At 41.7% G+C, this 27,490-nt stretch overlaps 1 protein-coding gene across 1 annotated transcript in view; it reads right to left on the minus strand.

Moving 5' to 3' along the window:
- Window positions 1-6,198: 6,198 nt before the first annotated feature.
- LOC119963579 (polycomb group RING finger protein 3) overlaps window positions 6,199-27,490 on the minus strand; it is a 155,949-nt gene continuing 134,657 nt past the window's right edge. The window contains exons 7-8 of the mRNA XM_038792909.1: window positions 17,816-17,896; window positions 6,199-15,265 (exon numbers count right to left, since the gene is read on the minus strand). Of these exons, the coding sequence (XP_038648837.1) occupies window positions 15,218-15,265; window positions 17,816-17,896 (129 nt within the window). The 3' untranslated portion in view covers window positions 6,199-15,217. The remainder of the gene's footprint in view (window positions 15,266-17,815; window positions 17,897-27,490) is intronic.

Below are 27,490 nucleotides of genomic sequence, written 5' to 3' on the forward strand. Positions count from 1 at the left end.
CAAAAGTGGAGGCTTCAAATGTTTTGGTGGAGAAGAAAATGGCGGAGGTGACTGCAGTGCCAAGGGCCATATCACAAACTGCTGAGATTTTAGTTGTGGAACTTCAGAAACTGCGTCAAGAGGCCCCAGGGGAGCAGGAGAAGGTGATCGAATCGACAATTTACTCGAGCTGAAGGCCCCCAGATGAGGTGTATGAGGCAGTGAAGCAGTAGGATGTGCAGCTGCAAGAGGAGGGGGTTATTCTGTCGAGGCACAACGACCAGATCACGTCACTGGAGATGGAGACGGTGATGGCCGACAAAAAGAGGTGGAGGGCTAACGAGGACAATCTGGAAAACCAGTTGAGAAGACAGAATCTGAGGAAGGTCGGGTTGCAAGAGGGGCTGGAGGGGCCGAAACCGACAAAGTTTATGGCACAGATGTTCGGAAGATGATGCTGGAGGGGGAAATGGCAGGGGAAAACGCATGAGGGCGGACTCAACCGGGATCTCGGGTTCATGTCACATTACAATAAACGCCCACCATATTGCCCAGGTTTGTAGAATCCGACTAACTGTCCTGGTTTGAGACAATTCTCACCTCGATTACCTGTGATTATCACTCACTCCACTCACACTGTCTGTTCCTGTAAAGATTTGTTTACCTGTAAAGACTCACATTCCAACCATTCTTCACATTCCAATCTGGAATTATCTTGTGTCTCTCCCATATATACTGTGATTGTGATCCTGCCTCCACTTCACCTGATGAAGGAGCAGCGCTCTGAAAGCTAGCGATTTCAAATAAACCTGTTGGACATTAACCTGGTGCTGTGAGACTTCTTCCTGTGCCCACCCCAGTCCAGCGCTGGAATTTCCACATCAAGGCCATTTATTTGTGCAATCACTCCTGGAGCGAGGAAGTATCCTTTCCTCACAGACTTGGGAAATTAAAATATTGGGGTATCCGAGCCACTGTTGGGGTCTGCTGTGGGATCGTAATAATACTTTATCTGCCAAATTTTTGCCGACTCACTTAACCTGCCTATATCCATTTGCAGACTGTCTACCTCTTCGTTACAACTTGCTTTCCTACTACTTGGTGCCATCAGCAAATTTAGCTACCACACATTCACTCCCTCCATCCAAGTCATTGATATTGTCATGAGAATGTCACTTTAAGAAATGTTTGGCTGCTCATGTTACTGCAGTGATGTCAGAATGTGGGTGGAGCTGGGCTCTGGCTGTTTTTTAGTTTCATTTTGAGAAAAGCTTGGGTGAGTCTGTGTCTTTTTAGTTTCGTTTTCAGTGTTGGAGCTGAAGCCAGACAGACCAGGTGTACTGCTGTTCTCTCTGCCACGAAAAGATGATTTCTTGATCATTTTGTGAATTCAGAATTATACATTTTCTCAGTAGTGAATGTAAACCTGATGTGCTTTTGTTAAAAGGTGTTTCTTTTGTCTTCTGAATATTGTTTGGGAAGTTATTAAGGATTACTTAGTGTTGTATTCTTTGGGGGTTGTATTTGAATTAATGGTTGCTAAGATGTTCACTGTATGTTTTAGAAAGGTTAACTTCAGTTCATAGAATAAACATTGCTTTGCTTTAAAAAAATACTTCTCCATTTCTGCTGTACCACACCTGTAGAGTGGGCCGTGTGCTCCCCATACCACAATCTAGTAAAAGTTGTGGGTCAGGCGAACTCCATGATACACTTTGGGGTGCTCTAAACCCTGGCCCATAACAATATAGACTGCAAATAAGACCCAGCACTGATCCGTGAGGTGATGATGCAGCTGTACAAAACCTTGGTCAGGCCACATTTGGAGTACTGTGTGCAGTTCTGGTCACCTCATTTTAGGAAGGATGTGGAAGCTTTGGAAAAGGTGCAAAGGAGATTTACCAGGATGTTGCCTGGAATGGAGAGTAGATCATACGAGGGAAGGTTGAGGGTGCTAGGCCTTTTCTCATTAGAACGGAGAAGGATGAGGGGCGACTTGATAAGAGGTTTATAAGATGATATGGGGAATAGATAGAGTAGACAGTCAGAGACTTTTTCCCCGGGTGGAACACACCATTACAAGGGGACATCAATTTAAGATAAATGGTGGAAGATATAGAGGGGATGTCAGAGGTAGGTTCTTTACCCAGAGAGTAGTGGGGGCATGGAATGCACTGCCTGTGGAAGTAGTTGAGTCGGAAAAGTTAGGGACCTTCAAGCGGCTATTGGATAGGTACATGGATTAGGGTAGAATAATGGAGTTTAGGTTAACTTCTTAAGGGCAGCACGGTAGCATTGTGGATAGCACAATTGCTTCACAGCTCCAGGGTCCCAAGTTCGATTTCGACTTGGGTCGCTGTCCGTGTGGAGTCTGCACATCCTCCCCGTGACTGCGTAGGTTTCCTCCGGGTACTCCGGTTTCCTCCCACAGTCCAAAGATGTGCAGGTTGGGTGGATTGGCCATGAAAAATTGTCCAAAATTCTGATTAACCTAGGACAAAAGTTCGGCGCAACATCGTGGGCCGAAGGGCCTGTTCTGTGCTGTATTTCTCTATCTCTATCCCTGTGGTAAACCACTAGTTACAACTCAAACGGGACTCAAACTGTGTGTCAGTGAAGTTAAGAACATAAGAACGAGGAGCAGGAGTAGGCCATCTGGTCCCTCGAGCCTGCTCTGCCATTCAATGATATCATGGCTGATCTTTTGTGGACTCAGCTCCACTTTCTGGCCCGAACACCATAACCCTTTATTCCTTTCTTCTTCAAAAAACTATCTTTATCTTAAAAACATTTAATGAAGGAGCCTCAACTGCTTCGCCGGACAAGGAATTCCATAGATTCACAACCCATTTGGTGAAGAAGTTCCTCCTAAACTCAGTCCTAAATCTACTTCCCCTTATATTGAGGCTATGCCCCCTAGTTCTGCTTTCACCCGCCAGTGGAAACAACCTGCCCGCATCTATTCTATCTATCCACTTCATAATTTTATATGTTTCTATAAGAACCCCCCGCATCCTTCTAAATTCCAACGAGTACAGTCCCACTCTACTCAACCTCTCCTCGTAATCCAACCCCTTCAGCTCTGGGATTAAACTAGTGAATCTCCTCTGCACACCCTCCAGCGCCAGTACGTCCTTTCTCAGGTAAGACCAAAACTGAACACAATACTGCAGTTGTGGCCTCACTAACACCTTATACAATTGCAACATAACCTCCCTAGTCTTAAACTCCATCCCTCTAGCAATGAAGGACAAAACTCCATTCACCTCCTTAATCACCTGTTGCAGCTGTATACCAACTTTTTGTGACTCATGCACTAGGACACCCAGGTCCCTCTGCACAGTAGCATGTTTTAATATTTTATCATTTAAGTAATAATCCCTTTTGCTGTTATTCCTAACAAAATGGTAACTTCACATTTGTCAACATTGTGTTCCATCTGCCAGACCCTAGCCCATTCACTTAACCTATCCAAATCCCTCTGCAGACTTCCAGTATCCTCTACACTTTTTACTTTCCCACTCATCTTAGTGTCGTCTGCAAACTTGGACACATTGCACTTAGTCCCCAACTCCAAATCATCTATGTAAATTGTGAACAACTGTGGGCTCAACACTGACCCCGGAGGGACACCACTAGCTACTGATTGCCAACCAGAGAAACACATATTAATCCCCACTCTTTGCTTTCTATTAATTAACCAATCCTCTATCCATGCTACTACTTTACCCTTAACGCCATGCATCATTATCTTATGCAGCAACCTTTTGTGTGGCACCTTGTCAAAAGTTTTCTGGAAATCCAGATATACCACATCCATTAGCTCCCCGTTATCCACTGCACTGGTAATGACCTCAAAAAATTCTACTAAATTAGATAGGCACGACCTGCCCTTTATGAACCCATGCTGCGTCTGCCCAATGGGACAGATGCTTCGCTATTTCTTCCTTGATGATAGATTCCAGCATCTTCCCTACGACCGAAGTTAAGGTAACTGGCCTATAATTACCTGCTTTCTGCCTACCTCCTTTTTTAAACAGTGGTGTCACGTTTGCTAATTTCCAATCCACCGGGACAGAGTCTAGTGAATTTTAGTAAATCATCACTAGTGCATCTGCAATTTCCCTAGCCATCTCTTTTAGCACTCTGGGATGCATTCCATCAGGGCCATGAGACTTGTCTACCTTTAGCCCCATTAGCTTGCCCATCACTACCTCCTTAGTGATGACAATTGTCTCAAGGTCCTCACCTGTCATAGCCTCATTTCCAGCAGTCACTGGCATGTTATTTGTGTCTTCCACTGTGAAGACCGACCCAAAAAAACCTGTTCAGTTCCTCAGACATTTCCTCATCTCCCATTATTAAATCTCCCTTCTCATCCTCTAAAGGACCAATATTGATCTTAGCCACTTTTTTTTGTTTTATATATTTGCAGAAAGTTTTACTATGTTTTTATATTCTGAGCAAGTTTACTCTCAAAATTGATCTTACTTTTCTTTGTAGCTTTCTGTTGCCTCCTAAAGATTTCCCAGTCCTCTAGTCTCCCACTAATCTTTGCCAATTTGTATGCTCTTCACTTTAATTTGATACTCTCCCTTATTTCCTTAAATATCCACGGTCGATTTTCACTCTTTCTACCGTCCTTCCTTTTTGTGGGTATAAATCTTTGCTGAGCACTGTGAAAAGTCGCTTGGAAGGTTCTCCACTGTTCCTCAACTGTTTCATCATAAAGTCTTTGCTCCCAGTCGACCTTAGCTAGTTCTTCTCTCATCCCATTGTAATTTCCTTTTTTAAGCACAAAACAGTAGTGTTTGATTTTACCTTTTCACCCTCCATCTGTATTTTAAATTCCACCATATTGTGATCGCTCCTTCCGAGAGGATCCCTAACTATGAGATCATGAATCAATCCTGTCTCATTACACAGGACCAGATCTAGGACCGCTTGTTCCCTTGCAGATTCCATTACATACTGTTCTGGGAAACTATCGCGGATACATTCTATAAACTCCTCTTCAAGGCTGCCTTGACCGACCTGGTTAAACCAATCAACGTGTAGATTAAAATCCCCCATAATTGCAGTACCATTTCTACATGCATCAGTTATTTCTTTGTTTATTGCCCGCCCCACCATTATGTTACTATTTAGTGGCCTAAAGATTACTCCTTATCATTGACTTTTTCGCCTTACTATTCCTGATTTCCACCCAAATGGATTCAACCTTATCCTCCCTCGCACCAATGTTATCCCTCACTAATGCCCGGATGCCATCTTTAAATAACAGAGCTACACCTTACCATGCACTCTGTCCTTCCGAATAGTTTGATACCCGTGGATATTTAACTCCCAGTCGTGACCATCCTTTAACCATGTTTCAGTGACGACCACTAAATCAGTCATTCATGATGATTTGCGCCATCAACTCATTTACCTTATTCTGAATACTACAAGCATTCAGGTATAGTACTCTTATGTTGGCTTTTATACCTCCTTTTTGAAACTTAACACCTGTATCTGTAACCTCTCCCCAGTTATTTTTCCTTTTAACTTTTCTCCTAATTTTCTTTTATCTGTCATAACCCGCTGCCTCACTTTCCATTTATGTTTTTGCTTACCGTTTTATTCCTTTTTGTATTACTGGACCTATTCATTGAGCTCTTCTCAGTCACTGTACCTTATATTGTGGCCCTTCTTGATTTTTTACTATGGCTTCTCTGCCTTCCACTTTACCCATTACTGCCTTTTGTTTCCATCCCTGTTTTACTTCCCTCCAGCTTCCTGCATAGTTACCCATTCCCCTGCCGCATTTGTTTAAACCTACCCCAACAGCACTAGCAAACAACCCCACCCCCATAGGTTATTGCTGAATCGTTGCTGCTCAATTGCTCTGTTGACAACACCTCCCAAAAACAAATACAGAATGTGGGGAGATTCAGACAGTGAATTTGGAAGACCAAATTAGAGGAGGCATGTGGAAAAGAAATAAAAAGCAAACGCAGTTCAGCGGCATTACCAGCAACGGCTTGCAATCAATATGGAAAATTGAGAAAAGGGAAATGGTTATAAAAAGATACATCTGTTCCTTATTTTTGCACTTTTAAAAAAAAAAGCAAGTCTTTTTCCTCAACAGCAGGTATAATTTTACACCTTAAAAATGAACGAATTCTCCAACTGTAACGGATTACATCCATAACAATTAGAGTGAGAAGTAAAACACACTTGCAAATATAATCCTTTATTTTAATCAATAGAATGAAAGAGATCCACACATTCTAAGGACTAAAAAGTGGTTTAATTTACATGAAGCAATACAAAACATTCTCATCACAGAAGACATTTTAAGTAGCAGATTAGTACAAAGTTGAAGTTCATCACAACAGTTTATTACAAACTGGGCTGAAATAAAGTGAGGTATTTGTTCACATGATCTCTGGTATAAACCTGAGTGGTTTCTTTACCTTGTAACTCCAGTTCACTTGAGGTGATGTTTTCCCATTTGTCATACAATAGGCGACAAAACTATATGAAAGTTCAGTTAATGAAGAGCTCGATGTTATCACATTTATTAATCTGAATCTCCTAAATAACAGAAAGTATTGAGAAACCATGTGACTACAATGCTCACTCTGTTGGCTATTGAATTGGCAGCAGAGACACAACTGTATTTCCTGCAGTAATACTATGCCTTCAATTCTGGCATGGCATTCTCAGAGCACCTCAGTTCTTAGAAAGATTAAAAGCTTTTTCACTACAATAAGAGAGTTTGGTTGGATATAGCAGTCCTGGATCCCTGATCCAATGTCCCAAAATCCGGAAGTACGCACACATTGGCTACATTCAAAGCTGGAACTGTGAGTAGCAATTTGAATAAAACTTTTTCATTCTTTATTTTCGAAGTACATGCTAGGTCTAGGACCCAATATGCGTAAAATCTCCAAATCCAGCACAGGTCTAGTCCCGAGCAACCCAGATACGGGGTCCGGTATCCGCAAACTATTCAAGCCGTAGTTGAGCTGTAACTACAGGGCACCACATGGGCTGCTGCAACATGTTACACACAACATGTTTTGTGTAGTCTGTCTCACTCCAGGTTTTATTTTTTTCTGCCCAGTCTTTATTTTGTCCAGTTTATGGGACACTTAGGATTTGGAAGCGAAGTGCCGGATACAAAATGAGCTCGAGTTGATCCTTTAATTTTTCTTTAAATGTTGAAACATTTCAATATTCTTCCCAACCAATGCTATTCTCTTGCAAAGATAGCCAGATTTAAAAAATTAAGTACTGTACAAATTTGACCATGTTTAGCTACACTGGCAGCTCAGAGTAATAAGGCAGCAAATCCAAATGATACTTGCCAGTTAACTTGGTGGTGTAAGGAAATGCACAGAGTAATAGTTATCAGGTGTTCAGGAGGTGACTCCTAGTGCCTGTCTGCATTCACCTGGAGGCCTGCACTGGTATTTCTGTACCAATATCAAAAATAGAACAGGATTATTTCTCAACTGAAGACACGTATTTTGGTTCTGTACTGCTCTCTCGGATTCAGGTATTTCCAAGGATAAAATCATTGCCTTTCGGCTGGTGAAATAATTGTATCAGCAGAGCTGGCAAATATCATGGGCAACGCATTCAGGTGCGTGAACTAGAGGTTGCAGCACTGTCAGACGCTCAGTGTCAGACGCTCAGTGTCAGACGCTCAGTGTCAGACGCTCAGTGTCAGACGCTCAGTGTCAGACGCTCAGTGTCAGACGCTCAGTGTCAGACGCTCAGTGTCAGACGCTCAGTGTCAGACGCTCAGTGTCAGACGCTCAGTGTCAGACGCTCAGTGTCAGGAGCACAGTATATGTTGCATTTCAACCAACTCAATCGTGGATCCTGGGAAACTTGATTAAAGAGGCACCTGGGGAAACATCCAATACCTCTTCTGTTTAATATACTGTTGTAAACACCAATTGAAATGATGACTGGCTATCATGGAGACCGTAAGCTGCTCAGTGTGCCCTAGATGGCAATATTGAAGTCAAATTTGGTTCCCAATTTAATCAGCTGTGTTGTGCTATTACAACACAACCCTAAAGTACAAATAAACCTAAAACACACAATGCAATAGTCAGCACCAAACAACCTACATCGCATCAAGATTTTAAGCCAAATTACTATCAAACTCCGACTTACCTTTGCAGAACGTAAAAAGAAAAGCTCTCTAATGTGCAGGTAAAGCTGTGTGCTCAAATTAATACTTGTGATAATATCAGTGTGTAGAAAATATTGCTTTAACTATTCACTTATTCCAAAAGTTGGGACACTATCAGCAGGCTGATACAATAGTTATTTCACAGTAATGCTAACTGTCTCTATCTCAGTCAGTGTCAGTTGTCCTGTAATAAAATGAGATGCCCATAGACTAGCCCAGGCAATGACTGGGAGCAGAGATAATGTGACCGGTTACAGATACAATACCCACATCAGTCTGTAAAGAGACTTGGGAATGTCAATAATTATTAAACACTTTTAACTTTCACTCTGGGTAAGGGATAGTGACATTGTGGTTTGTCTGAATTTCAAGTGATACACAAATTAATCCAAAACATATTGAAAAGGCTGTTATTGAATTCCCTTTGATCTATTAATATATTCAATGCTCCCCAAAAAAATACAATTGTCCAGAGAACAATAGTTAAACTCACCAGAGTCAGTTCCCTGCATTGTCTGTAAGACCCACTCAGTACTGTTTGTAATGATGTATCGCAAACATAAAACCATGCTTCACATACTCTACACAAATATTGCATAAATTTAAAACTGTTTCATAATTGAACAAGTGCAATAAAATTATCAATGAGTTAGGATAATGAGCCAGTTACTGTAACAGTCAGCAGGGTTGGGATGTGAAGTTGCACTGTCTCCCAGGGTAAAGTTGTGACTCCAACTGATCACCAATTATTCAAATAAGTCTTCTAAAAGGGAGTCTTATTCAGATGCCTTAAGCAGCATTCTGGTTGATTGTTGGATCAGTTTCCTGATGTGGTGCAAGTTTTCTGTTGTCAGTGAAGCAGACAGAAGAGTTTTGCCCTTCAGGATTATGATGGGACTGGACTGATGGGTTTACTCCAAAATTAAATAATATGGTGAAATGGATAAGTGTTTATATGGTGGTTAATCATTTGGGAATTTTCTATTTTTGCCAGGCTATTAAGGGCCAGTGCTCTCATAACCTTACTCAGCACCTGAAGTCGGCTATAAAGCAGAGCTTCGAAGATTACTTGCCTTGTTTACGGCTGGAATATGTTACATAGAATTTACAGCAAATAAGCAGGGCATTTAGCCTTTATGTCTATGCTGGGTCTTTGTGCTCAACACAAGCAACTTAACTCTAACTGTGTTTCCATGGTCAATATTGAGATGTAGATAAGAAATACAAAATGAAATCTCCAAAATATATTCCACATGGAGAAAGCGCACTGATGAGGTATCTGGAAATGATATCTTACAAGAGGATGGAATAAAATGTTCCTATATCTGAATAGACTAAGCCAATTAACAGTCTCAAGTTGTCGGTAAATCAGACAACACTGAAGCACCAAGACCCAAAGTGCATCCCAGAGGAAATTATTTGTTTTATGATTCCGTAAAATAAATCAAACAGACAAATCACCAGTTAGTTCTTGGGCACTCTGTCAGACCAGGCTAATAGCAACAGGTCCAGCTGGTCTATAGGTACTGGATTTACACAGTAGATGTAAGCTTTGAATATCTGATTGAAAGTTCAGTGGAAATGTCAGTTATTGTGTTTCCGTTTATGAATGTTAAAACATTTGGAAGCAGGCAGCTCGATTCTCCTGCTAGAATGATAGAATCACACAGCACATGGGGAGATGATCATTTGGCCCATTAATAATCTACATAAAAACCTGCATGATTTATATTTAAATCTTGAAGTAGAGTAAAGTGTTAAAATACAGTTTCCATACTCAACTGTTGTAAAGAATCAATAATGTCACTATATCTGCTATAACAGGAAATGGTTTGGAAACAATAATGAGGTTATTAACAGGTTTGAAACCTGCAGATAACTGACCATGTTACAAAGATGATAGGAATAAAATCCACAGAGTTTTTAAAAAATCTTTGCAACTTGACTCCTCTATACTTTGCAGCATTGCAGTTAATATTGTGCCTAATTGCACAGAAATATCTCACTGTACCAGTGTGCTAGGAAATGTACCTAATAATTCAGATTAAATTGCTAACCAATTTACAGCAAGGGTTATGCAATTTAACTTACTCTGTGTTACTATGACAAGCAATTGGGTCATAGCTACAAAGCTTAATAGAAAATAAAGTTTTATATAATAATTCTGTAGGCCTCCCTCATTTAAAAAAAAACTACTTACAATATTGTCTTTGACGGCTCCATTGGCCAATAAACAAGCGCTGATTCAGGTATGACTGAAAGGCTGGATAAATAATACAGTTTTGACACCACACAGAAGCTGCAACCCACACAAACAGGGACATTATTCTACTCGTATCAAAACAATGCAATAGGTAAACATTTGTCAAGGTGAGCAAACAATTCAATCTAGTCTGCCTTGAATGCCACACTGTGTACGATACTTTCATTTGGAAATGTACTGATGAAAATATCAAAGAATTAAAAGTACAGTGTATCCCACCCCCAGTCAATTAAGAAAGATCTGAACTGTTTATTCATCCATAATCATTGATAACACAAAATAATCCCACAAAATAACTCAATACCTACCTTCACAGTATTAAGGACTGTAGTTTTGGGCTGCTTCACTAAACAATTCCCCAGCTTTTTTATCTTCATTATACTTTGGCTTTCTTACTTAAAACGGTTTGAAATGATTTACATTTTACAAAGATCAAGATTCAATGGATAACAGTGGAAGGATTTCACCAAAACTGCACTGATTTGCTGAAATGCAAAGCTTATGGCAACATGACAACAGTCAGAATTAAACACTAACTGGTTTTCTTATATAACAGGATTAATAATCGTGACACCAAAGCCAAACGTGGGCCAAAATGTGTTAAAGGCACTCATATCATTTACCCATATTGTTCCCTAGGTATCATTTACCCAGATCATATACCCATTCATTCATGTCATTTACCCATATTGTTCCCTAGGTATGACAACAACATTTAAAGCAAATGAAAGGGTTCGCTCAATACAACGGTCCCTCTATAATTTTTCATACTGACAGAGTCAAACTATCTTGAACTTTTCTTTAAAAAAAAAAGGCTGTCACTGAAATAACAGAAGAAATCAGAGCACGTGTGGGCATACGGCACCTTCACTGCACAAATGACAAGAGGCCACATTTCAGCACTTTCAGGTCCTCCAAATCTCTCAGTTCTGTGACGGACTCAAACATTTCTCCATTCAGCACACGCCAAGTGGAAAAAGGTTCAACACCCGGACACACTGATCCTCAGAACAGGAACTGTACATTTCCAGCACCGTGCATCTTTGGACTCTGTTCGAAGCAGCATTTTACACATTTCCATTAGCTTTCAATGGTCAACATGGACAATAACATAAATATAGCAATTAGTAAAAAGAATCATCTTAAATATCTTCAACAAATCAAACTAAGACTACCCCATTATGTATCTGGAGGAAAAGGACCTTGGAAAATTTGTATGTAGCAGGTAAGGTAATGTTCGAGACACCGGATTAACGACATACAAGCAGAGGTCCAAATTCCACCACCACAATTGTGAAATTGAATTCAGTAAATCTGCTGATTTGTGGATCAATACCACACACAATGCTATGAGTTGCCAGACAATCATTATTATGGAAAGGGTTTCACACCATCATTACTTTGTCTGCCCTAAAATAACCTAACCCTAATTTGGTTGATTCAGTGTCCTCTAGTGTCTGGCCAGATTGATGTTTGAATAGTGGCAGAGCTTATGACGGAGATTTCCGGAAAATATTTGGTGCTGCATTTTAGCCTAACTTGATCAGAGTTGTTTCAATTTAGGATGGGTAATAAATGCTGGCTATCCAGCAATGGGTACACCCTATGAAAGAATACATTTTTAAAAAGTAGTCCATATCTAAATCGCTGGCTTTTAAAGCAGACCAAGGCAGGCCAGCAGCACGGTTCGATTCCCGTACCAGCCTCCCCGGACAGGTGTCGGAATGTGGCGACTAGGGGCTTTTCACAGTAACTTAATTGAAGCCTACTCGTGACAATAAGCGATTTTCATTTCATTTCATACAAAGAATGAAGAAAAAGAAATGCAGATAATATTCAGACTGGAATACAAGGAAGCATAAGAGGAGTAACATATGAGGGGAAGTATTAGGGTTGTCCGGATTGCCAGCTGTTTAGATTTATATCAGAGATTCTCAATTTTGTGACGATTAACAAGTTCCAACTTTAATAAACCCACCAAACCGTGTCATAAATCACTGATTTTTGATAAGCCAAATGTAAAGCCGGATTGAATCCAGACTGTGTATCAAAATGTCACGGGGCAAGAATAGACTTGGGAATAGAATCAAAGCATGCAAACGGTAAAGGATATTTACTTCATGGGTGTTGTCCCCTGCAATGACGCTCTGTTCCTTCTGTTTCATTTACTGATGAAGTTTTGTAAAGTTTCCTCAGTAAGCAGCTGAAGTTTTATTTAGAACTGTACTTTCAGATGGGAGATGGAGAGAAATGATAAAAAAAGACTAACTGAACCGAGGACACGAAAATGTAAAGGCACTCCATTTATTGTCCTACTTTGCATGATTTAAACAGGAATAGAGTGTTTGTGATTTCACTCCACATGCTGATATCAAGATCCAAACAACTCTCCCAAGGCAGAATCTTCAATCATGAACTTTGGTAAATAAGGAGAGTGTGAAAGAGATAGTGAGTGGCATAAAAAGAGGAAGAGAATGTAACAGAATGGTAAAAAGAAATAAAGTAAAAAGTGAGGTGACATATAGTCATTACCACTGGGCATTTATTTCAGTAATAAACTATTACTCACATTTGAATAATAATGTATTTCACCATCCCACAAGAGAAATGGGGACAGTGCACTGAAATTTGCAACCCAACAGCATTCAGTTTTATTCCTACATCAAGAATCACAGACCTGCCATCACCAGCCCCAAGTACTTATAAAGATTCATTACATTGTGTAGCATTTCTTGAGCTGTCCTGTCGATAACGGAGGAAAATAATGTCAGAATATTTTTTTTACTGCAAACCACATAACTAAACCTTTAGTGCTCCTTGTGATATCTCTCTCATCTTTCACATGCAAAAATTAAACTGGGATACAGCTTTGAAATAACATCTCATTTAATCCATCATAAAATCATAGAAGTTCCAAATTTGTGAAGATTCTTTTTGCCTGATCTAAAAACATATTTTATCATTGCTGCCAAAAATAGTATTTTGTGAATCACTGTACAGGAAGTCGCAATGGTTGCACATTCACACCAACAATTTTGCAGTCAGTTATACACATTTAAATATTTACAAAGACACTGTACAAGTGTAATGCTGCTCTGGTATATTAATGCACAACTCTTTTTAATGCTATTCTGTTTTTCAAAAAGTGGACCATCTATTTTAGAAATCTGTATACATTGTGTAAGAAAATTAAACACCAGAGACTAGGAACTAAAAGATATAATATAACATAATAAATACACAATTCTACATAATCTGCCCTGAACAAGGTGGGTAAGTTTCAATCCTCAAAAACCCAATTAGAAGTCTAAACTCTCTTGCTCTCCCACACCAACAGGGCACGTCTTCCACTACTTTAAATGGGAACTTATTAGTCTGGGTTCGGGATAGTGTTCTTGACAAGTACGAGAAGTTTTCATTTTTTTAATACAGGTGAACAACAGTCCTTTTTCTGAATCACTCAAAATGATTGTGTTGCCTTAAATTAAGATTTGTGATACAATAAACATATTATCATCTCTCCTGAGAATATACTTTTAGTAAACCTGAAATTTGAGAACATTCCAATGGAGTATTCATACTTACCGCTGACACAATAAAAGCAATGCAAATCTTAACTAATGCTGTTTCCCTAAACAGAGATGGAGCTAGAAATTTCACAAAAGACCTTGTGAAAGTGTTTAAAACGATCTGAACAAGGTGGTTGATATTTCTTCAGCAATAGTTACAGCTCACTGGAGTTACAAAGATGACCCATCAATGGGAACTTGCTTGGTTCAGGCAATGCTACAAGCCAGTGACTATAAATGTTTTCACAGAGCCTGGCCAGATTCCAACAAGGTGTGAGCGTATATTACCAGGCAGTGTTCATGCCTAATGCGTCAAAATCTCTGGCTTCAAGGCCAGGAGACATTTCATATGAGTACTGGATTTTACTATTATGATGCTCAGTTCCAGACAAGTGGAACTTGGTGTCAGTGCAGGGCCCAAGTGCCCTGACCAGCAGCGTTCAGACTGACAGACTGAATTCAGAACTGAATCCATGGGAAGTTCACTTTGGTGTGCAAATGCTAGTGTAGAAAAGCAAAAGGTTTCTTTTTTTTTAAAACAACGATCAACAATTTAAAATTGTACTGCGTATGTATTAACACACATATGAAATCACTTTACTCACTAGTTTATAAAGTCATTAACTCGTGGACTAATGGCTTTCATTAAACACTGAACAGAGGAATTTCAGAGACAAGTTTTAAAAAACCCAGAATTTCAACCTCAAATTGTTGAGCTAAACCCATTAAACCGTCCCAAAGGCCCTTTAAATAAGAAAGCCAAAGCGACCCACAGCTTAACAAACTGCATCATTAGAATGATTTAAAATCACAAGTAGGTTCAGAGTTGCTAAAGCAAAAGTCAGAATGTAAACTAGTAAAGATTTCTTGTGCCCAAACAACAAAGCCTTCTAAACACATCAAATTCATGACACTGCATTTTTCTTTATAAACCAGGTATAAAAAGTGTCTTGGTGCAATTTCATTTGATCCTTTCCGGAATATATTATGACTGTAAACCCACTTAAACATGAGCGATTCCAACACAATGTAGTAGAGAGCACAGGAACAGGCTTTTGTTGTGTCAGTCCCAGTTGAGCAATACCTCTGATCTGGTGTGTGTTTGCTGGTGTGTGCCACATGCTAGATCCAGTGATGCACTGACTGAGTGCTGGGTGATAGTCTCTGCAAAAGTTGCACCGTATGAAGTTCTGCTGGCGATAAAACTTGATGTCATAGCAGATCCATTTTTGGCCTGTAATGTAGCAGGAGGGGTGATTTCTTCAAAAAGAGAGAAGGATACACAACTTTATAAATATACCGCAGGTAATGGGTTAGCAAAATAAATCAAAGTAGTTTCAAAACTAATGTCCATAGAAAACTACTGTTTTATTATTTAAATGTGTTGCAATGCCATTCAATCCTTTACAGCAGTGAGCCAGAGCCAGGTGTCAAGTTAGAAATGAGCCACCAAGATTAATGCATCTTCATCAGGCAGAACTCCCAATCTACCACATATTATATTGTTCAAGTTTTGAATAATCATCGTTGCCACCTCTAATTGCTGACTCTCCCTCTCTTTTTTTACTTCTTGTGTCACACTCTACTTGTGTCCCACCTTCATCTCCATTTCTGTCTTCCACTTTTGCTCTCCTCCTTCACTATCGCACTCTTGTATTTTTTGTCAGTTAACAACTTTGTGAATTTGCAAAGCCGATCTCTAACCTAACAGAAAGAACTGTCTCCTGCCAACTCAAGCCAGCCGTGCAAATGGCTGCCGATACTGGTCTGCACATGGGTGGCACGTGTCTGCGTGGGTTTCCTCCGGGTGCGCCGGTTTCCTCCCACAAGTCCCGAAAGACATGTTGTTAGGTGGATTGGGCATTCGGAATTCTCCCTCTGTGTACCCGAACAGGCGCCGGAATGTGGCGACTAGGGGCGTTTCACAGTAACTTCATTGCAGTGTTAATATACGTCTACTTGTGACACTAATAATAAAGATTATCAATGTGCAACTCAAAACACAAATAGATCAGCCATGAGCTTACTGACTGGCAGGGCAGGCTTGAGGGGCCGAATGGCCTACTTCTGCTCCTGTTTCATATGAATAAAGCAAAGGGATGATTTCTTGGTACAAATGAAAGTGGAGGGCAGTATTATCGAAGAAACGCAAGGCAGGAGTTAATGCTAAGGCAAACAAGACTGACCTACAATAAGGATTGCATGTCACTCACAGCCAAATTAACACTGACAATAGCAAAGCTCCTGTAAGAAATATGAACCTTCATCATGTTATAACTGAAATTAGAAAAAAATGTCTTCATTCTCAGAGTGCATCAATCTCGTCATATCAAAGGCTTGACAACTTACTTGTTACTGTTTTGCTTACAGAGAATGTATTTATTAACGATTATCGATATACATGTTACAATTTAATTAATTTCCATTTCTTGGCAAAAGGCCCATCACTTAATTCTTGTCACTGATCAACTGAGTTCACTCTTCCTCCCATCTGCCTCTCCTCTGGGTGCTGAGGCAGTTCCAGCAGTATTGGGCATTTTCTGGCACTTGCCATTCTTCAAGTGGAGAATTAGAGCCAGGAGCTATTTAAGGGCACAGGTTTTGCAACTAAGCCCAATCCTGTGCTCACAGTAGCACAGTTGTTAGCGCTGTTGCTTCACAGCTCCAGGGTCCCAGGTTCGATTCCCGGCTTGGGCCACTGTTGTGTGCAGTCTGCACGTTCTCCCCATGTCTGCGTGGGTTTCCTCCGGGTGCTCCGGTTTCCTCCCACAAGTCCGGAAAGACGTGCTGTTAGGTGAATTGGACATTCTGAATTCTCCCTCTGTGTACCCGAACAGGCGCCGGAATGTGGCGACTGGGGGCTTTTCACAGTAACTTCATTGCAGTGTTAATGTAAGCCTACTTGTGACTATTAATAAAGACTATTACTAAAATTAAAAGGTCCACACATACAGTTATAGAGGTCTACAGCATAGAAAAGGCACAGCGGCCCATCACATCTGCATTGGTCAAAAACAACCATTAAATATTCTAATCCCATTTTCTAGCACTTTCCCCATAGCCTTGTATGCCTTGGCATCATCGCAAATATACATCTAAATGCTTCTTAAATGTAATATTAATAATAATCTTTATTGTCACAAGTAGGCTTGCATTAACATTGCAATGAAGTTACTGTGACAAGCCCCGAGTCGCCACTCCCCGGCACCTGAATGAGGGTCTCTGCCTCCACCACCCTTCTAGACTCCCACCACCCTCTGGGGAAGGGGTTTTTCCTCACATCTCTGCTAAACCCTTTTCCTTAAATCTAGGCCGCTGGTCACTGATCCCTCCACCTACGGGGAAAGTTTCTTCCTGTCAACTCTATCATCCAGCAGGTACACAGGATAGCAACACTGGCCAATTACCCTCCCCAACCCAACTCTAGCCAACCCCTCACCATCTTCTGCCACAGCTTAGATTGTTAATCAGAACAGACGAGGAATCAACCTGAGACTCTTATGACTTGTATGTTCAACAACTCATTGCTTTACTCAACTGAGTCCTGAGGGTGCCTATCTGCTGTTTGAAAGTTATTTCCATTTGAAGAATGAAAATGATTCCACAAGACAGAAATGTGTATTTATGCAATATGTACTCATCACTAACAAGGACAGTGTGCCTCAAGTTCATGCAATTAAATACAATCTAATATGCAAGGGTGTCAATGAACTTGTAAAATGTCGGCAAAAAGCCTCTAAAATTTACAATACAGAGTCTGTTATACAAAGTTATATAAAATTATGCAAAGACAAAATTGTAGCAGTTTACCTTGAATCTCCATCGAGTGACAACAACAAACTTCAAAGTGTGATCCTTTCCAAGTATTTCTTCATTGCATAGAATATCCAGCTGCAGAATGATACAGAAAGTAAGGAATCACAGTTGACCAATGTAGTGTCCCACCAGATTTTGTTAATCTTAGGATCAATTCCAGTCAAGTCTGAGATTTACAGATTTACTTTTTCAATGTGAAATGAGTTTGAGTGGTGCGAAGCGTGTCCTCAGTGCATGTCGACATGTCTACCTAATCTGTACTCACATGTCGACATGTCTACCTAATCTGTACCTCACATGTCGCCATGTCTACCTAATCTGTACCTCACGTCGACATGTCTACCTAATCTGTACCTCACATGTCGACATGTCTACCTAATCTGTACCTCACGTCGACATGTCTACCTAATCTGTACCTCACGTCGACATGTCTACCTAATCTGTACCTCACATGTCGACATGTCTACCTAATCTGTACCTCACATGTCGACATGTCTACCTAATCTGTACCTCACATGTCGACATGTCTAACTAATTTGTACCTCACATGTCGACATGTCTACCTAATCTGTACTCACATGTCGACATGTCTACCTAATCTGTACTCACATGTCGACATGTCTACCTAATCTGTACTCACATGTCGACATGTCTACCTAATCTGTACCTCACATGTCGACATGTCTACCTAATCTGTACTCACATGTCGACATGTCTACCTAATCTGTACTCATGTCGACATGTCTACCTAATCTGTACCTCACATGTCGACATGTCTACCTAATCTGTACCTCACATGTCGACATGTCTAACTAATTTGTACCTCACATGTCGACATGTCTACCTAATCTCTACCTCACATGTCTAACTAATCTATAGCTCACATTAAATTGTAAATTTGCTCCAAAAGACACTGGCACGCACAATGGAAATGTCCAGTGCAGTGAAGGTATCTTCACATGTTAGGGTGCATTGCTGGAGAAACGTACCATATTTAATCCATGGTATAAGTGGCATGGCTGTGACTGACGATACAGACAAAGTTTGGAATACAATGGAAAGCATTTTCGATTACAATCAAAAATCGTCCTTATCATGATTCAAACACGCATTGTGCCGAGGATTGTCAGAGGATACAACAGGATATAGATAGATTGGAGACTTGGGCACAGAAATGGCAGATGGAGTTAAATCCGGGCAAATGCGAGGTGATGCATTTTGAAGGATCAAATCTAGGTATGAATTATACTGTAAATGGCAGAACCCTTAGGAATGTTAACATACAGAGGAATCTGGGCGTGCAGGTCCACAGTTCCCTAAAAGTGGCAACATCGGTGGCCAAGGCCAAGAAGACAGATGGCACGCTTGCCTTCATCAGCCGGGGCATTGAGTACAGGAGGTGGGAAATCATATTGCAGCTGTCTAAAACCCTTGGTTAGGCCACATTTGGAGTATTGTGTGCCGTTCTGGTCATCACATTATCAGGAGGATGTGGAAGCTTTGGAGAGAGTGTAAAGAAGGTTCACCAGGATGTTGCCTGGTCCCGAGGGTGTTGGCTATGAGGAGAGGTTGAATAAACAAGGATTATTTTCGCTGGAAAGACGGAGGCTGAGGGGAGACCTGAGAGAGATCTACAAAATTGAGAGGCATAGACAGGGTGGATAGTCAGAGGCTTTTCCCAAGGGTTGAAGTGTCGATTACAAAGGAGCACAGGTTCAAGGTGAGAGGGGGAAAGTTTAAGGGAGATGTACGGGGTAAGTTTTTCACACAGAGAGTGGTGGGTGCCTGGAATGCGCTGCCAAAGGATGTGGTGGAAGCAGCACATTAGCAACAGTTAAGAGGCATCTGGATGGGTACAAGTTTGGAGATGTGCGAGGCAGGGTTTTTACACAGAGGGTGGTGAGTGCCTGGAACGCGTTGCCAGGGGAGGTTGGGGAAGCAGATACATTAATGGCATTCAAGAGGCATCTTAACAAACACATGGATAGGATGGGTATAGAGGGATACGGCACAAGGAAGTGCTGAGGGTTTTGGCCAAGGTTAGTATCATGACCGGTACAGGCTTGGAGGGCCAAAGGGCCTGTTCCTGTGCTGTATGTACTTTTCTTTGTTACTCTAGGTTTTTATTTCTCTTTCAATGCATCCCCATTTTCCTGCCAAAATCCTCTTTTATTAATAAATGGATATCTGCTCTTATTTGGGCGGGAATCCCAGAATTCACAGCGTTCTACTCCAGAGGAATAGCCGACTTGGGGATTGGCCCTCCCAAACATATTGTTTTGGGCAGCTAATATTCAAAAACTCTTACTGTGGAACTTGTGGAAAGTGAAGGGCCGTGGGCACTTTTGGGACCTGTTTGTGGAGGGAAGTTTGCCAGCTTTCGAGTTAGCGGACAAATTTCAGCTGCCCAACTCTAGTCTTTTTCGCTACTTTCAAATTTGTGGTTTCTCCCTTCCGGCCTTGCCTTCCTTCTTGCTGAAGAGGAATCTATCCTCGGCTCCGCCTGTATGTCTATCTCTGACCTATATTGCCACATTCTCTCATCTGATCCCTCCCCACTAAACTGGATGAGGGCGAACTGGGAGAGTGAACTTGCCCCTATACTCAGTAGTGAGGCGAGGAGAGAGGGACTTACAGGGTCAACTCCATGTCCTCATCCACCCTAATTCAGTTCAAGTTGCTACATAAGGTGCACTTGACCAAAGAAAGGATGAGTAGGTTTTTTCCAAATGCTGAGAACAGGTGTTTGCTTGTCCTGCTGACCATACCCATAAGTTGTGGCCCTCCCCAGACTTGCCAGATTCTGGGCTTCCTTTTGTAGCACCATGTTGGAGGTACGACATTTGGAATTATCCCCATTTCTTGGGTTTCCGGTTCACTGTCAGTTCTCTCTGGGGTAGAGGTGAATGTTGCTGCCTTTGCCTCACTTTTGGTTGGAGGCCTCTTGCCGGTTAGGGGACGTAATGTCCTTCTTACACAGAGAGAAAATTAAATTGACCATCAGGGGCTCAGTGATTCAATCCGAGATGGCAACTGCTCATCTCTTATTTCAAAGATCTAGCCCCCGTCAGCTGTTAGGGGTTTTAGGTATCGTCTAAGTCAGTTTGTTTTTCTTTCTTTGTAATATTTGCATTCTTGTGTTTTTGTTGATTGTTTATTATGTAAAAAAAAAGTGACATTAATTTACAGGGTGCAGTCCATCGAGTCTTCGCGAGAAACACCTGACCTGTCATCTAATCCCATTGGACAGCACTTGGCCCACAGCCTTGAATATTATGATGTGCCAAATGCTCATCCAGGTACTCTGTAAAGCACGTGAGGCAACCCGCCTCTACCATCCTCCCAGGCAGTGCGTTCCAGACCGTCACCACTCTCTGGGTAAAAAGATTATTGTTCGAATCCCACCTGAATCTCCTCTGCCCCTCACTTTGAACTTGTGTCCGCTCGTAACTAACCCTTCAACTAAGGAGAACAGCTGCCCCCTCTCCACCCTGTCCATGCCCCTCATAATCTTGTAAACCTCGATCAGGTCGCCCGTCAGTCCTCTCTGCTTCAGCAAAAACAACCCGAGCCTATCCAAGTTCACTTCATAATTTAAATGTTCCATCCCAGGCAATATCCTGGTGAATTGCCTCTGCACTCCCTCCAGTATAATCACATTCTTCCTACAAAGCAGCCCCGCTTGATTACTCCCCCTTCCTCAAACATTCAAAATCTCCACCACCAACGAACAGTGGCAGCCGTGTGTCCCATCTACAAGATGCACTGCAGGAACTCACCAAGGTTCCTTAGACAGCACCTTCCAAACAAACGAACACTACCATCTAGAAGGACAAGAGCAGCAGGTACCTGGGAACCCCACCACCTGGAGGTTCCCCCCTAAGCCTCACACCACCCTGACTTGTAAATATATCGCTGCTCCTTCACTGTGGCTGGGGCAACATCCGGGAACTTCCTCCCTGACAGCACAGTGAGTGTACCTACACCTCAAGGACTGCAGCGGTTCAAGTAGGCAACTCACCACCATCTTCTGAAGGGCAACTCGGGATGGTCAATAAATGCTGGCCTCACTAGTGACACCCAAATCCCGTAAATGAATAATAAAAAAATAAAAATAATGCGGCAACCAGAATTGCACAAAATACTCCAACTGTGGCCTCACTAAAATTCTATACAACTCCAACATGACCTTCCTGCTTTTGTAATCTATACCCCGATTGATAAAGCCAAGTGTCCCATATGCCTTTTGTTCAGTTTCCTTGTCAACCTTTGAGCAGCTGTGCCAACAATTTGACATTCAGGGACACTCCTTTTTAAAAATATCTGAAACTGCGAGACTTTAGCCATAATAAAACAACTTGGCATCTTGACTCTATTTTCCTGGTGGAAACAATCCTGATGTTTCCGGGGCCTGGACAGTTAATTAGCAAGTTTTATGATACCTTATAGCCAAAGAAAAATGCTGTAAAATCTCAGCAGGTCTGGCAGCATCTGTAGGGAGAGAAAAGAGCTAATGTTTCGCGTCCAGATGACCCTTTGTCAGTCATCTGGACTCGAAACATTAGCTTTTTCCTCTCCCTACAGAGGCTGCCAGACCTGCTGAGATTTTACAGCATTTTCACTTTAGTTTCAGATTCTAGCATCCGCAGTAATTTGCTTTTATGATACCCTATGTTGTAGAGGCTGTCTTAGTGCATTGGGTACCTTGCAGTCTTGGGGAAAAGACTTGGCAACTAATATTGATGAGAAGACATGGGGCAATATATGGGAATATACCAATAAAATTTCAGTGTGCAATAGAATGAAGGAGACTCAGTTCAAGATACTGCAGCGCTTGCATATCACATTGAGTTTGAGACACAGATTGGTTAGGGTTATATTGCCGAAGTGCCTAAAGTGCCTGGTAATTGAGGGTGATTATATACACTGCGTATCGACCTGTGTCAAGATTCAATCCCATTGATCTGATGTAGTTGAGGAGCTTGAGGGATGTTTGACACGGCCTTAGAATTTTATCCTTTGCTCCTAATTCTGGGTCTTCCAGATTAGGAGAATTACTGACGATAATGAAAAAAAGGCTGTACAGCATTTGCAGCTCGTAAAAATGTCTTCTGCTCCTGAATCAGTGACAAGTGCCCTTCAATTCAAAATTGGCATAAAATAGTCATGGGATGTATTCCTATGAAAATTCTTGACGTCTGCGATCTTTCCCAAGTCTGATACAGTCTGTAAAGTGTGGGACCCCGATCTCACGTTTTGAGGCTCCGCTTTGTCTGACCTGCTCCTGCAAGGTTTCCCATGAGCCACATTGCAAGTCATGATCTCGCTGTATATAAAGATGTGCAGCTGATATATTATTCAATCTTGTTTGGATGGCTTTATCCCTTTCCCGCCCATTTTCTGGTTGATCCGCTATTAAAATTGGAGGCACTAGTTCTTAAGGACTGTTCTGAATTTATGATGATTTGTTCATACATTTGCAGAAATATTTGTTTTGTACAATACCAGTTGTGCTTCGAAAATTTTGTAACATTACTTGTAAATAAATTATAAAACTCTGATAAAAATGTATTTTGTAAACAATGTTGTGACTGAAAGAACAACCATCTATCATGAGGAACTGCCACAGAACAGGATAGCAAACAGCAAAAGGTGAAGGAAAAAATTTAATTATTTTAAAATATAGTAACATAAGTCCATAAAGAGAGTTTTAAACTAAATAGTGGGGCCAAGAATCAAACGTGGCACACCAAAGAGTAGAGTCATGGGAAGAGAGTATTAATATGGGAAATGATAAATAGACTGTGACAGGAAGGGACAAGGAGTACAAATCTAATAAAACATCAGATAAGGCTCGAGGTTATAAACATACGAGCAAGGAGCAGAGCGGCCATTCAGCCCCTCGTGCTCCTTTGGCCTTTTAATAAGATCATGGCTGATTTGATAGTAACCCCCAATCTGCCTACCCCGATAACCTAACACCCCCTGGCTTAATAAAAGGACTAAATGTAAGGCTCTTTATCTGCATGCCTGTAGCATTCAAAACAAAACAGATGAGCTGATGGCGCAAATAGAGTTTAACAAGTAGGATGTAATAGTGTAGGCATGGCTGCAGGGTGGCGTAGATTGAGCTCTGAATATTGAAGGGGATTAGGAAAAGGTGGAGGGGAGTTCTATTGAAGGCGACATGAGTAGAATGGAGAATAATGACCCACGTTGGGCAGCACGGTAGCACAAGTGGCCAGCACAGTAGCTTCACAGCGCCAGGGTCCCAGGTTCGATTCCCCTCTGGGTCACTGTCTGTGAGGAGTCTGCATGTTCTCCCCGTGTCTGCGTGGGTTTCCTCCGGGTGCTTCGGTTTCCTCCCACAGCCCAAAGACATGCAGGTTAGGTGGACTGGACATGCTAAAATTGCCCTTAGTGTCCAAAAAAAGTTAGGAAGGGCTATTGGATTACGGGGATAGGGTGGAAGTGAGGGCTTAAGTGGGTCGGTGCAGACTCGATGGGCCGAATGGCCTCCTTCTGCACTGTATGTTCTAAGTTCAGGAAAGCAGGATATAGAAGTATTTTGGGTAGAGGCGAGAGTCACTTAGAACATAGATCAGTACAGCACAGAACAGGTCCTTCGGCCCTCGATGTTGTGCCGAACAATGATCACCCTACTCAACCCCACGTATCCACCCTATACCCGTAACCCAACAACCCCCCCCTTAACCTTACTTTTTAAGGACACTACGGGCAATTTATCATGGCCAATCCACCTAACCTGCACATCTTTGGACTGTGGGAGGAAACCGGAGCACCCGGAGGAAACCCACGCACACACGGGGAGGACGTGCAGACTCCGCACAGACAGTGACCCAGCCGGGAACCGAACCTGGGACCCTGGAGCTGTGAAGCATTTATGCTAACCACTATGCTACCGTGCTGCCCATGAGATCCACTTGCGGTAGTGGTGTATAGATCTCCTAACTATAATCACGCAGTAGGACTGGGTATCAAAGAGGAAGTAGTGGGAGCTTGTCAGAAAGGTATGGTGATTATCACGGGGGATTTGAATCTACATGTAGACTGTAATAATCAGACTGGCAAAGGTAGTGTAGGCCACAAATGTATAAGAATTTCTTAGATCAGCACGTTCTGGAGCCAAACAGAGAGCAGGTAATACTGGACCGAGGATTGTGCAATGAGACAGGATTAATTAATGACCTCATAGTGAAGATGCTTCTATGTAGCAGTGATCATAACGATAATTTAATAGAATCTACAGTGCAGAAGGAGGCCATTCAGCCCATCGAGTCTGCACCGGCCCCCGGAAAGAGCACCCCACACCTCCATCCTATCTCCGTAACCCAGTAACCCCACCTAACCTTTTTGGACATTAAGGGCAATTTATCATGGCAAATCCACCTAACCTGCACGTCTTTGGACTGTGGGAGGAAACCGGAGCACCCGGAGGAAACCCATGCACACACGGGGAGAACAGGGAGAACGTGCAGATCCGCACAGACAGTAATAATGATGATTAAATTTTACATTCAGCTTGAGGGAGAAATGAGTGGATCTAAGACAAGTATTTAAACTTAAATAAAGGCAATTATGAATGCATGAAAGCTAACAAAAGTGAACTGGCAATTTAGGCTAAGAGATAGATCAATAAAGACACAGTGGCGGACACTTAAGGGGATATTTCAGAATATACAGAATAGATATATTTCAACAAGGAAGAAAACTTCCAAAGGGACCACCCACCATCCGTCGTTAGATAAAAAAGTTAAAGAGAGTATCAAACTTAAAGAGAAAGCACAAAGATGGGTGGCAGGTCAGAAGATTGGACGGAATATTTAAAAAAAGCAAAGAATGACTAAAAGATTAACAAGGAGGTAAAAATTTAGAGCACGAGAGAAAGTTAGATGGAAATATAGAGACAGAAAGAGCATCTATACATATTTTAAAAGAAGCTAGTTAACAAAGTGAGCATTTTTCTATAGAAAGTGAGCTTGGGGAGTGAATAATGGAAAATAAGGATATGGCCGGTGAATTGGACAAGTGTTTGGCATCGGCCTTCACTGTCGAGGATACAAATAACATCCCAGAAATAGCTCAAAATCGAGAATTAGAACAGAGGGAGGAACTGAAGAAGATTATAATCACCAGGGGAGTGGTACTAAACAAATTGCAGCTGACAAGTCCCTTGGTCCTGATGGATTTCATCCTAGGGTCTTACAGAAGTGGTTCGCGAGATAGTTTTAGTTTTCCAAAATTCTCTAGATTCGGGAAAGTTCCATTAGGTTGGAAAATTTCAAAAAGAGGAGGCAGAAAGCAGGGGACCACAGGTCAGTTAGTGCAACAACTGTCATAGGAAAAATGCTAGAAACTATTATTAAAGATGTTACAACAGGGACTTGGATAAATTGACGGCAATCAAGCAGATTCAACATGGTTTTGTGAAAGGAAAATCGTGTTTAATCAATGTGTTGGGAGTTTTTGAAATAATAGCTACTGTGGATAAAGGGGATCCAGTGGATGTACTGTACTTGGATTTTCAGAAGGCATTTGATAAAGTGCCACATCAAAAGGTTATTTTGGAAAATAAAAGCTCATGCCGTAGGGGTGACATATTGGCAAGGATAAACGATTGGCTAGCTAACAGGATACAGAGAGTAGGTAGAAATCGGTAATTTTCTGGTTGGCAAGATTTAACGAGTGGTATGCCACAAGGATCAGTGCTGGGGCTTCAACTCTTTTCAATTTATATAAATGATTTGGATAAAGGGACCAATGTTTTGGTTGCTAAATTTTCTGATGACACAAAGATAGGTAGGAAATAAAGTTGTGAAGAGGGAATAGGAGGCTACAAAAAGATATAGATAGGTTAAGTGAATGTACAAAGATCTGGCAAATGTATATGGCACAATTTAAACAAATGGAAACAATGTCCATTAGCGCGTGCGTATAGCCGAGTGTTTCCCGGTGCTTGCAGCGCCAATAAACACAAAGCTATCTAACAAGACTCCATTTAGAGACAGGGCCTCAACGGGAACGCACGGCCGAGGCCGTACTCAGTCCATTTCCTCCCCACCCACCGAAACTCCTCAGTACAGGGTGAGATCGGGATGACATTTTTAAATGGCGTTCCGATCTCTCAAATCCCTGATGCGACCCCTACCCCCACCAAGCTCCAACTCCCTGTCAGGGGGTACACCCGCACAGGGCACCGCTCTGCCCGATCACCGACATTCCAAAAATGCCAGCCTAGCACCTTGGCAGTGCCCTGCCTGGCAGTGCCACCTAGGCATCTTGATAGTCCCAGACTGGCTATACATGGGTGGCAATGCCAGGGTGCTCAGGTGGCATACACACCACATCAACTGCTTTACCCTCATCCACCTGTTTGGTCACCTTCTCAAATAACTCAATAAGGTTTGTGAGGCACGACCTACCCTTCACAAAACCATGTTGACTATCCCTAATCAAATTATTCCTTTCCAGATGATTATACATCCTATCTCTTATAAACCTTTCCTAGACTTTGCCCACAACAGAAGTAAGGCTCACTGGTCTATAGTTACCGGGGTTGTCTCTACTCCCCTTCTTGTACAAGGGGACAACATTTGCTATCCTCCAGTCTTCTGGCACTATTCCTGTAGACAAAGATGACTTAAAGAT

The sequence above is a fragment of the Scyliorhinus canicula genome, chromosome 3, assembly GCF_902713615.1.
Source record: "Scyliorhinus canicula chromosome 3, sScyCan1.1, whole genome shotgun sequence".
Lineage (NCBI taxonomy): Eukaryota > Metazoa > Chordata > Chondrichthyes > Carcharhiniformes > Scyliorhinidae > Scyliorhinus > Scyliorhinus canicula.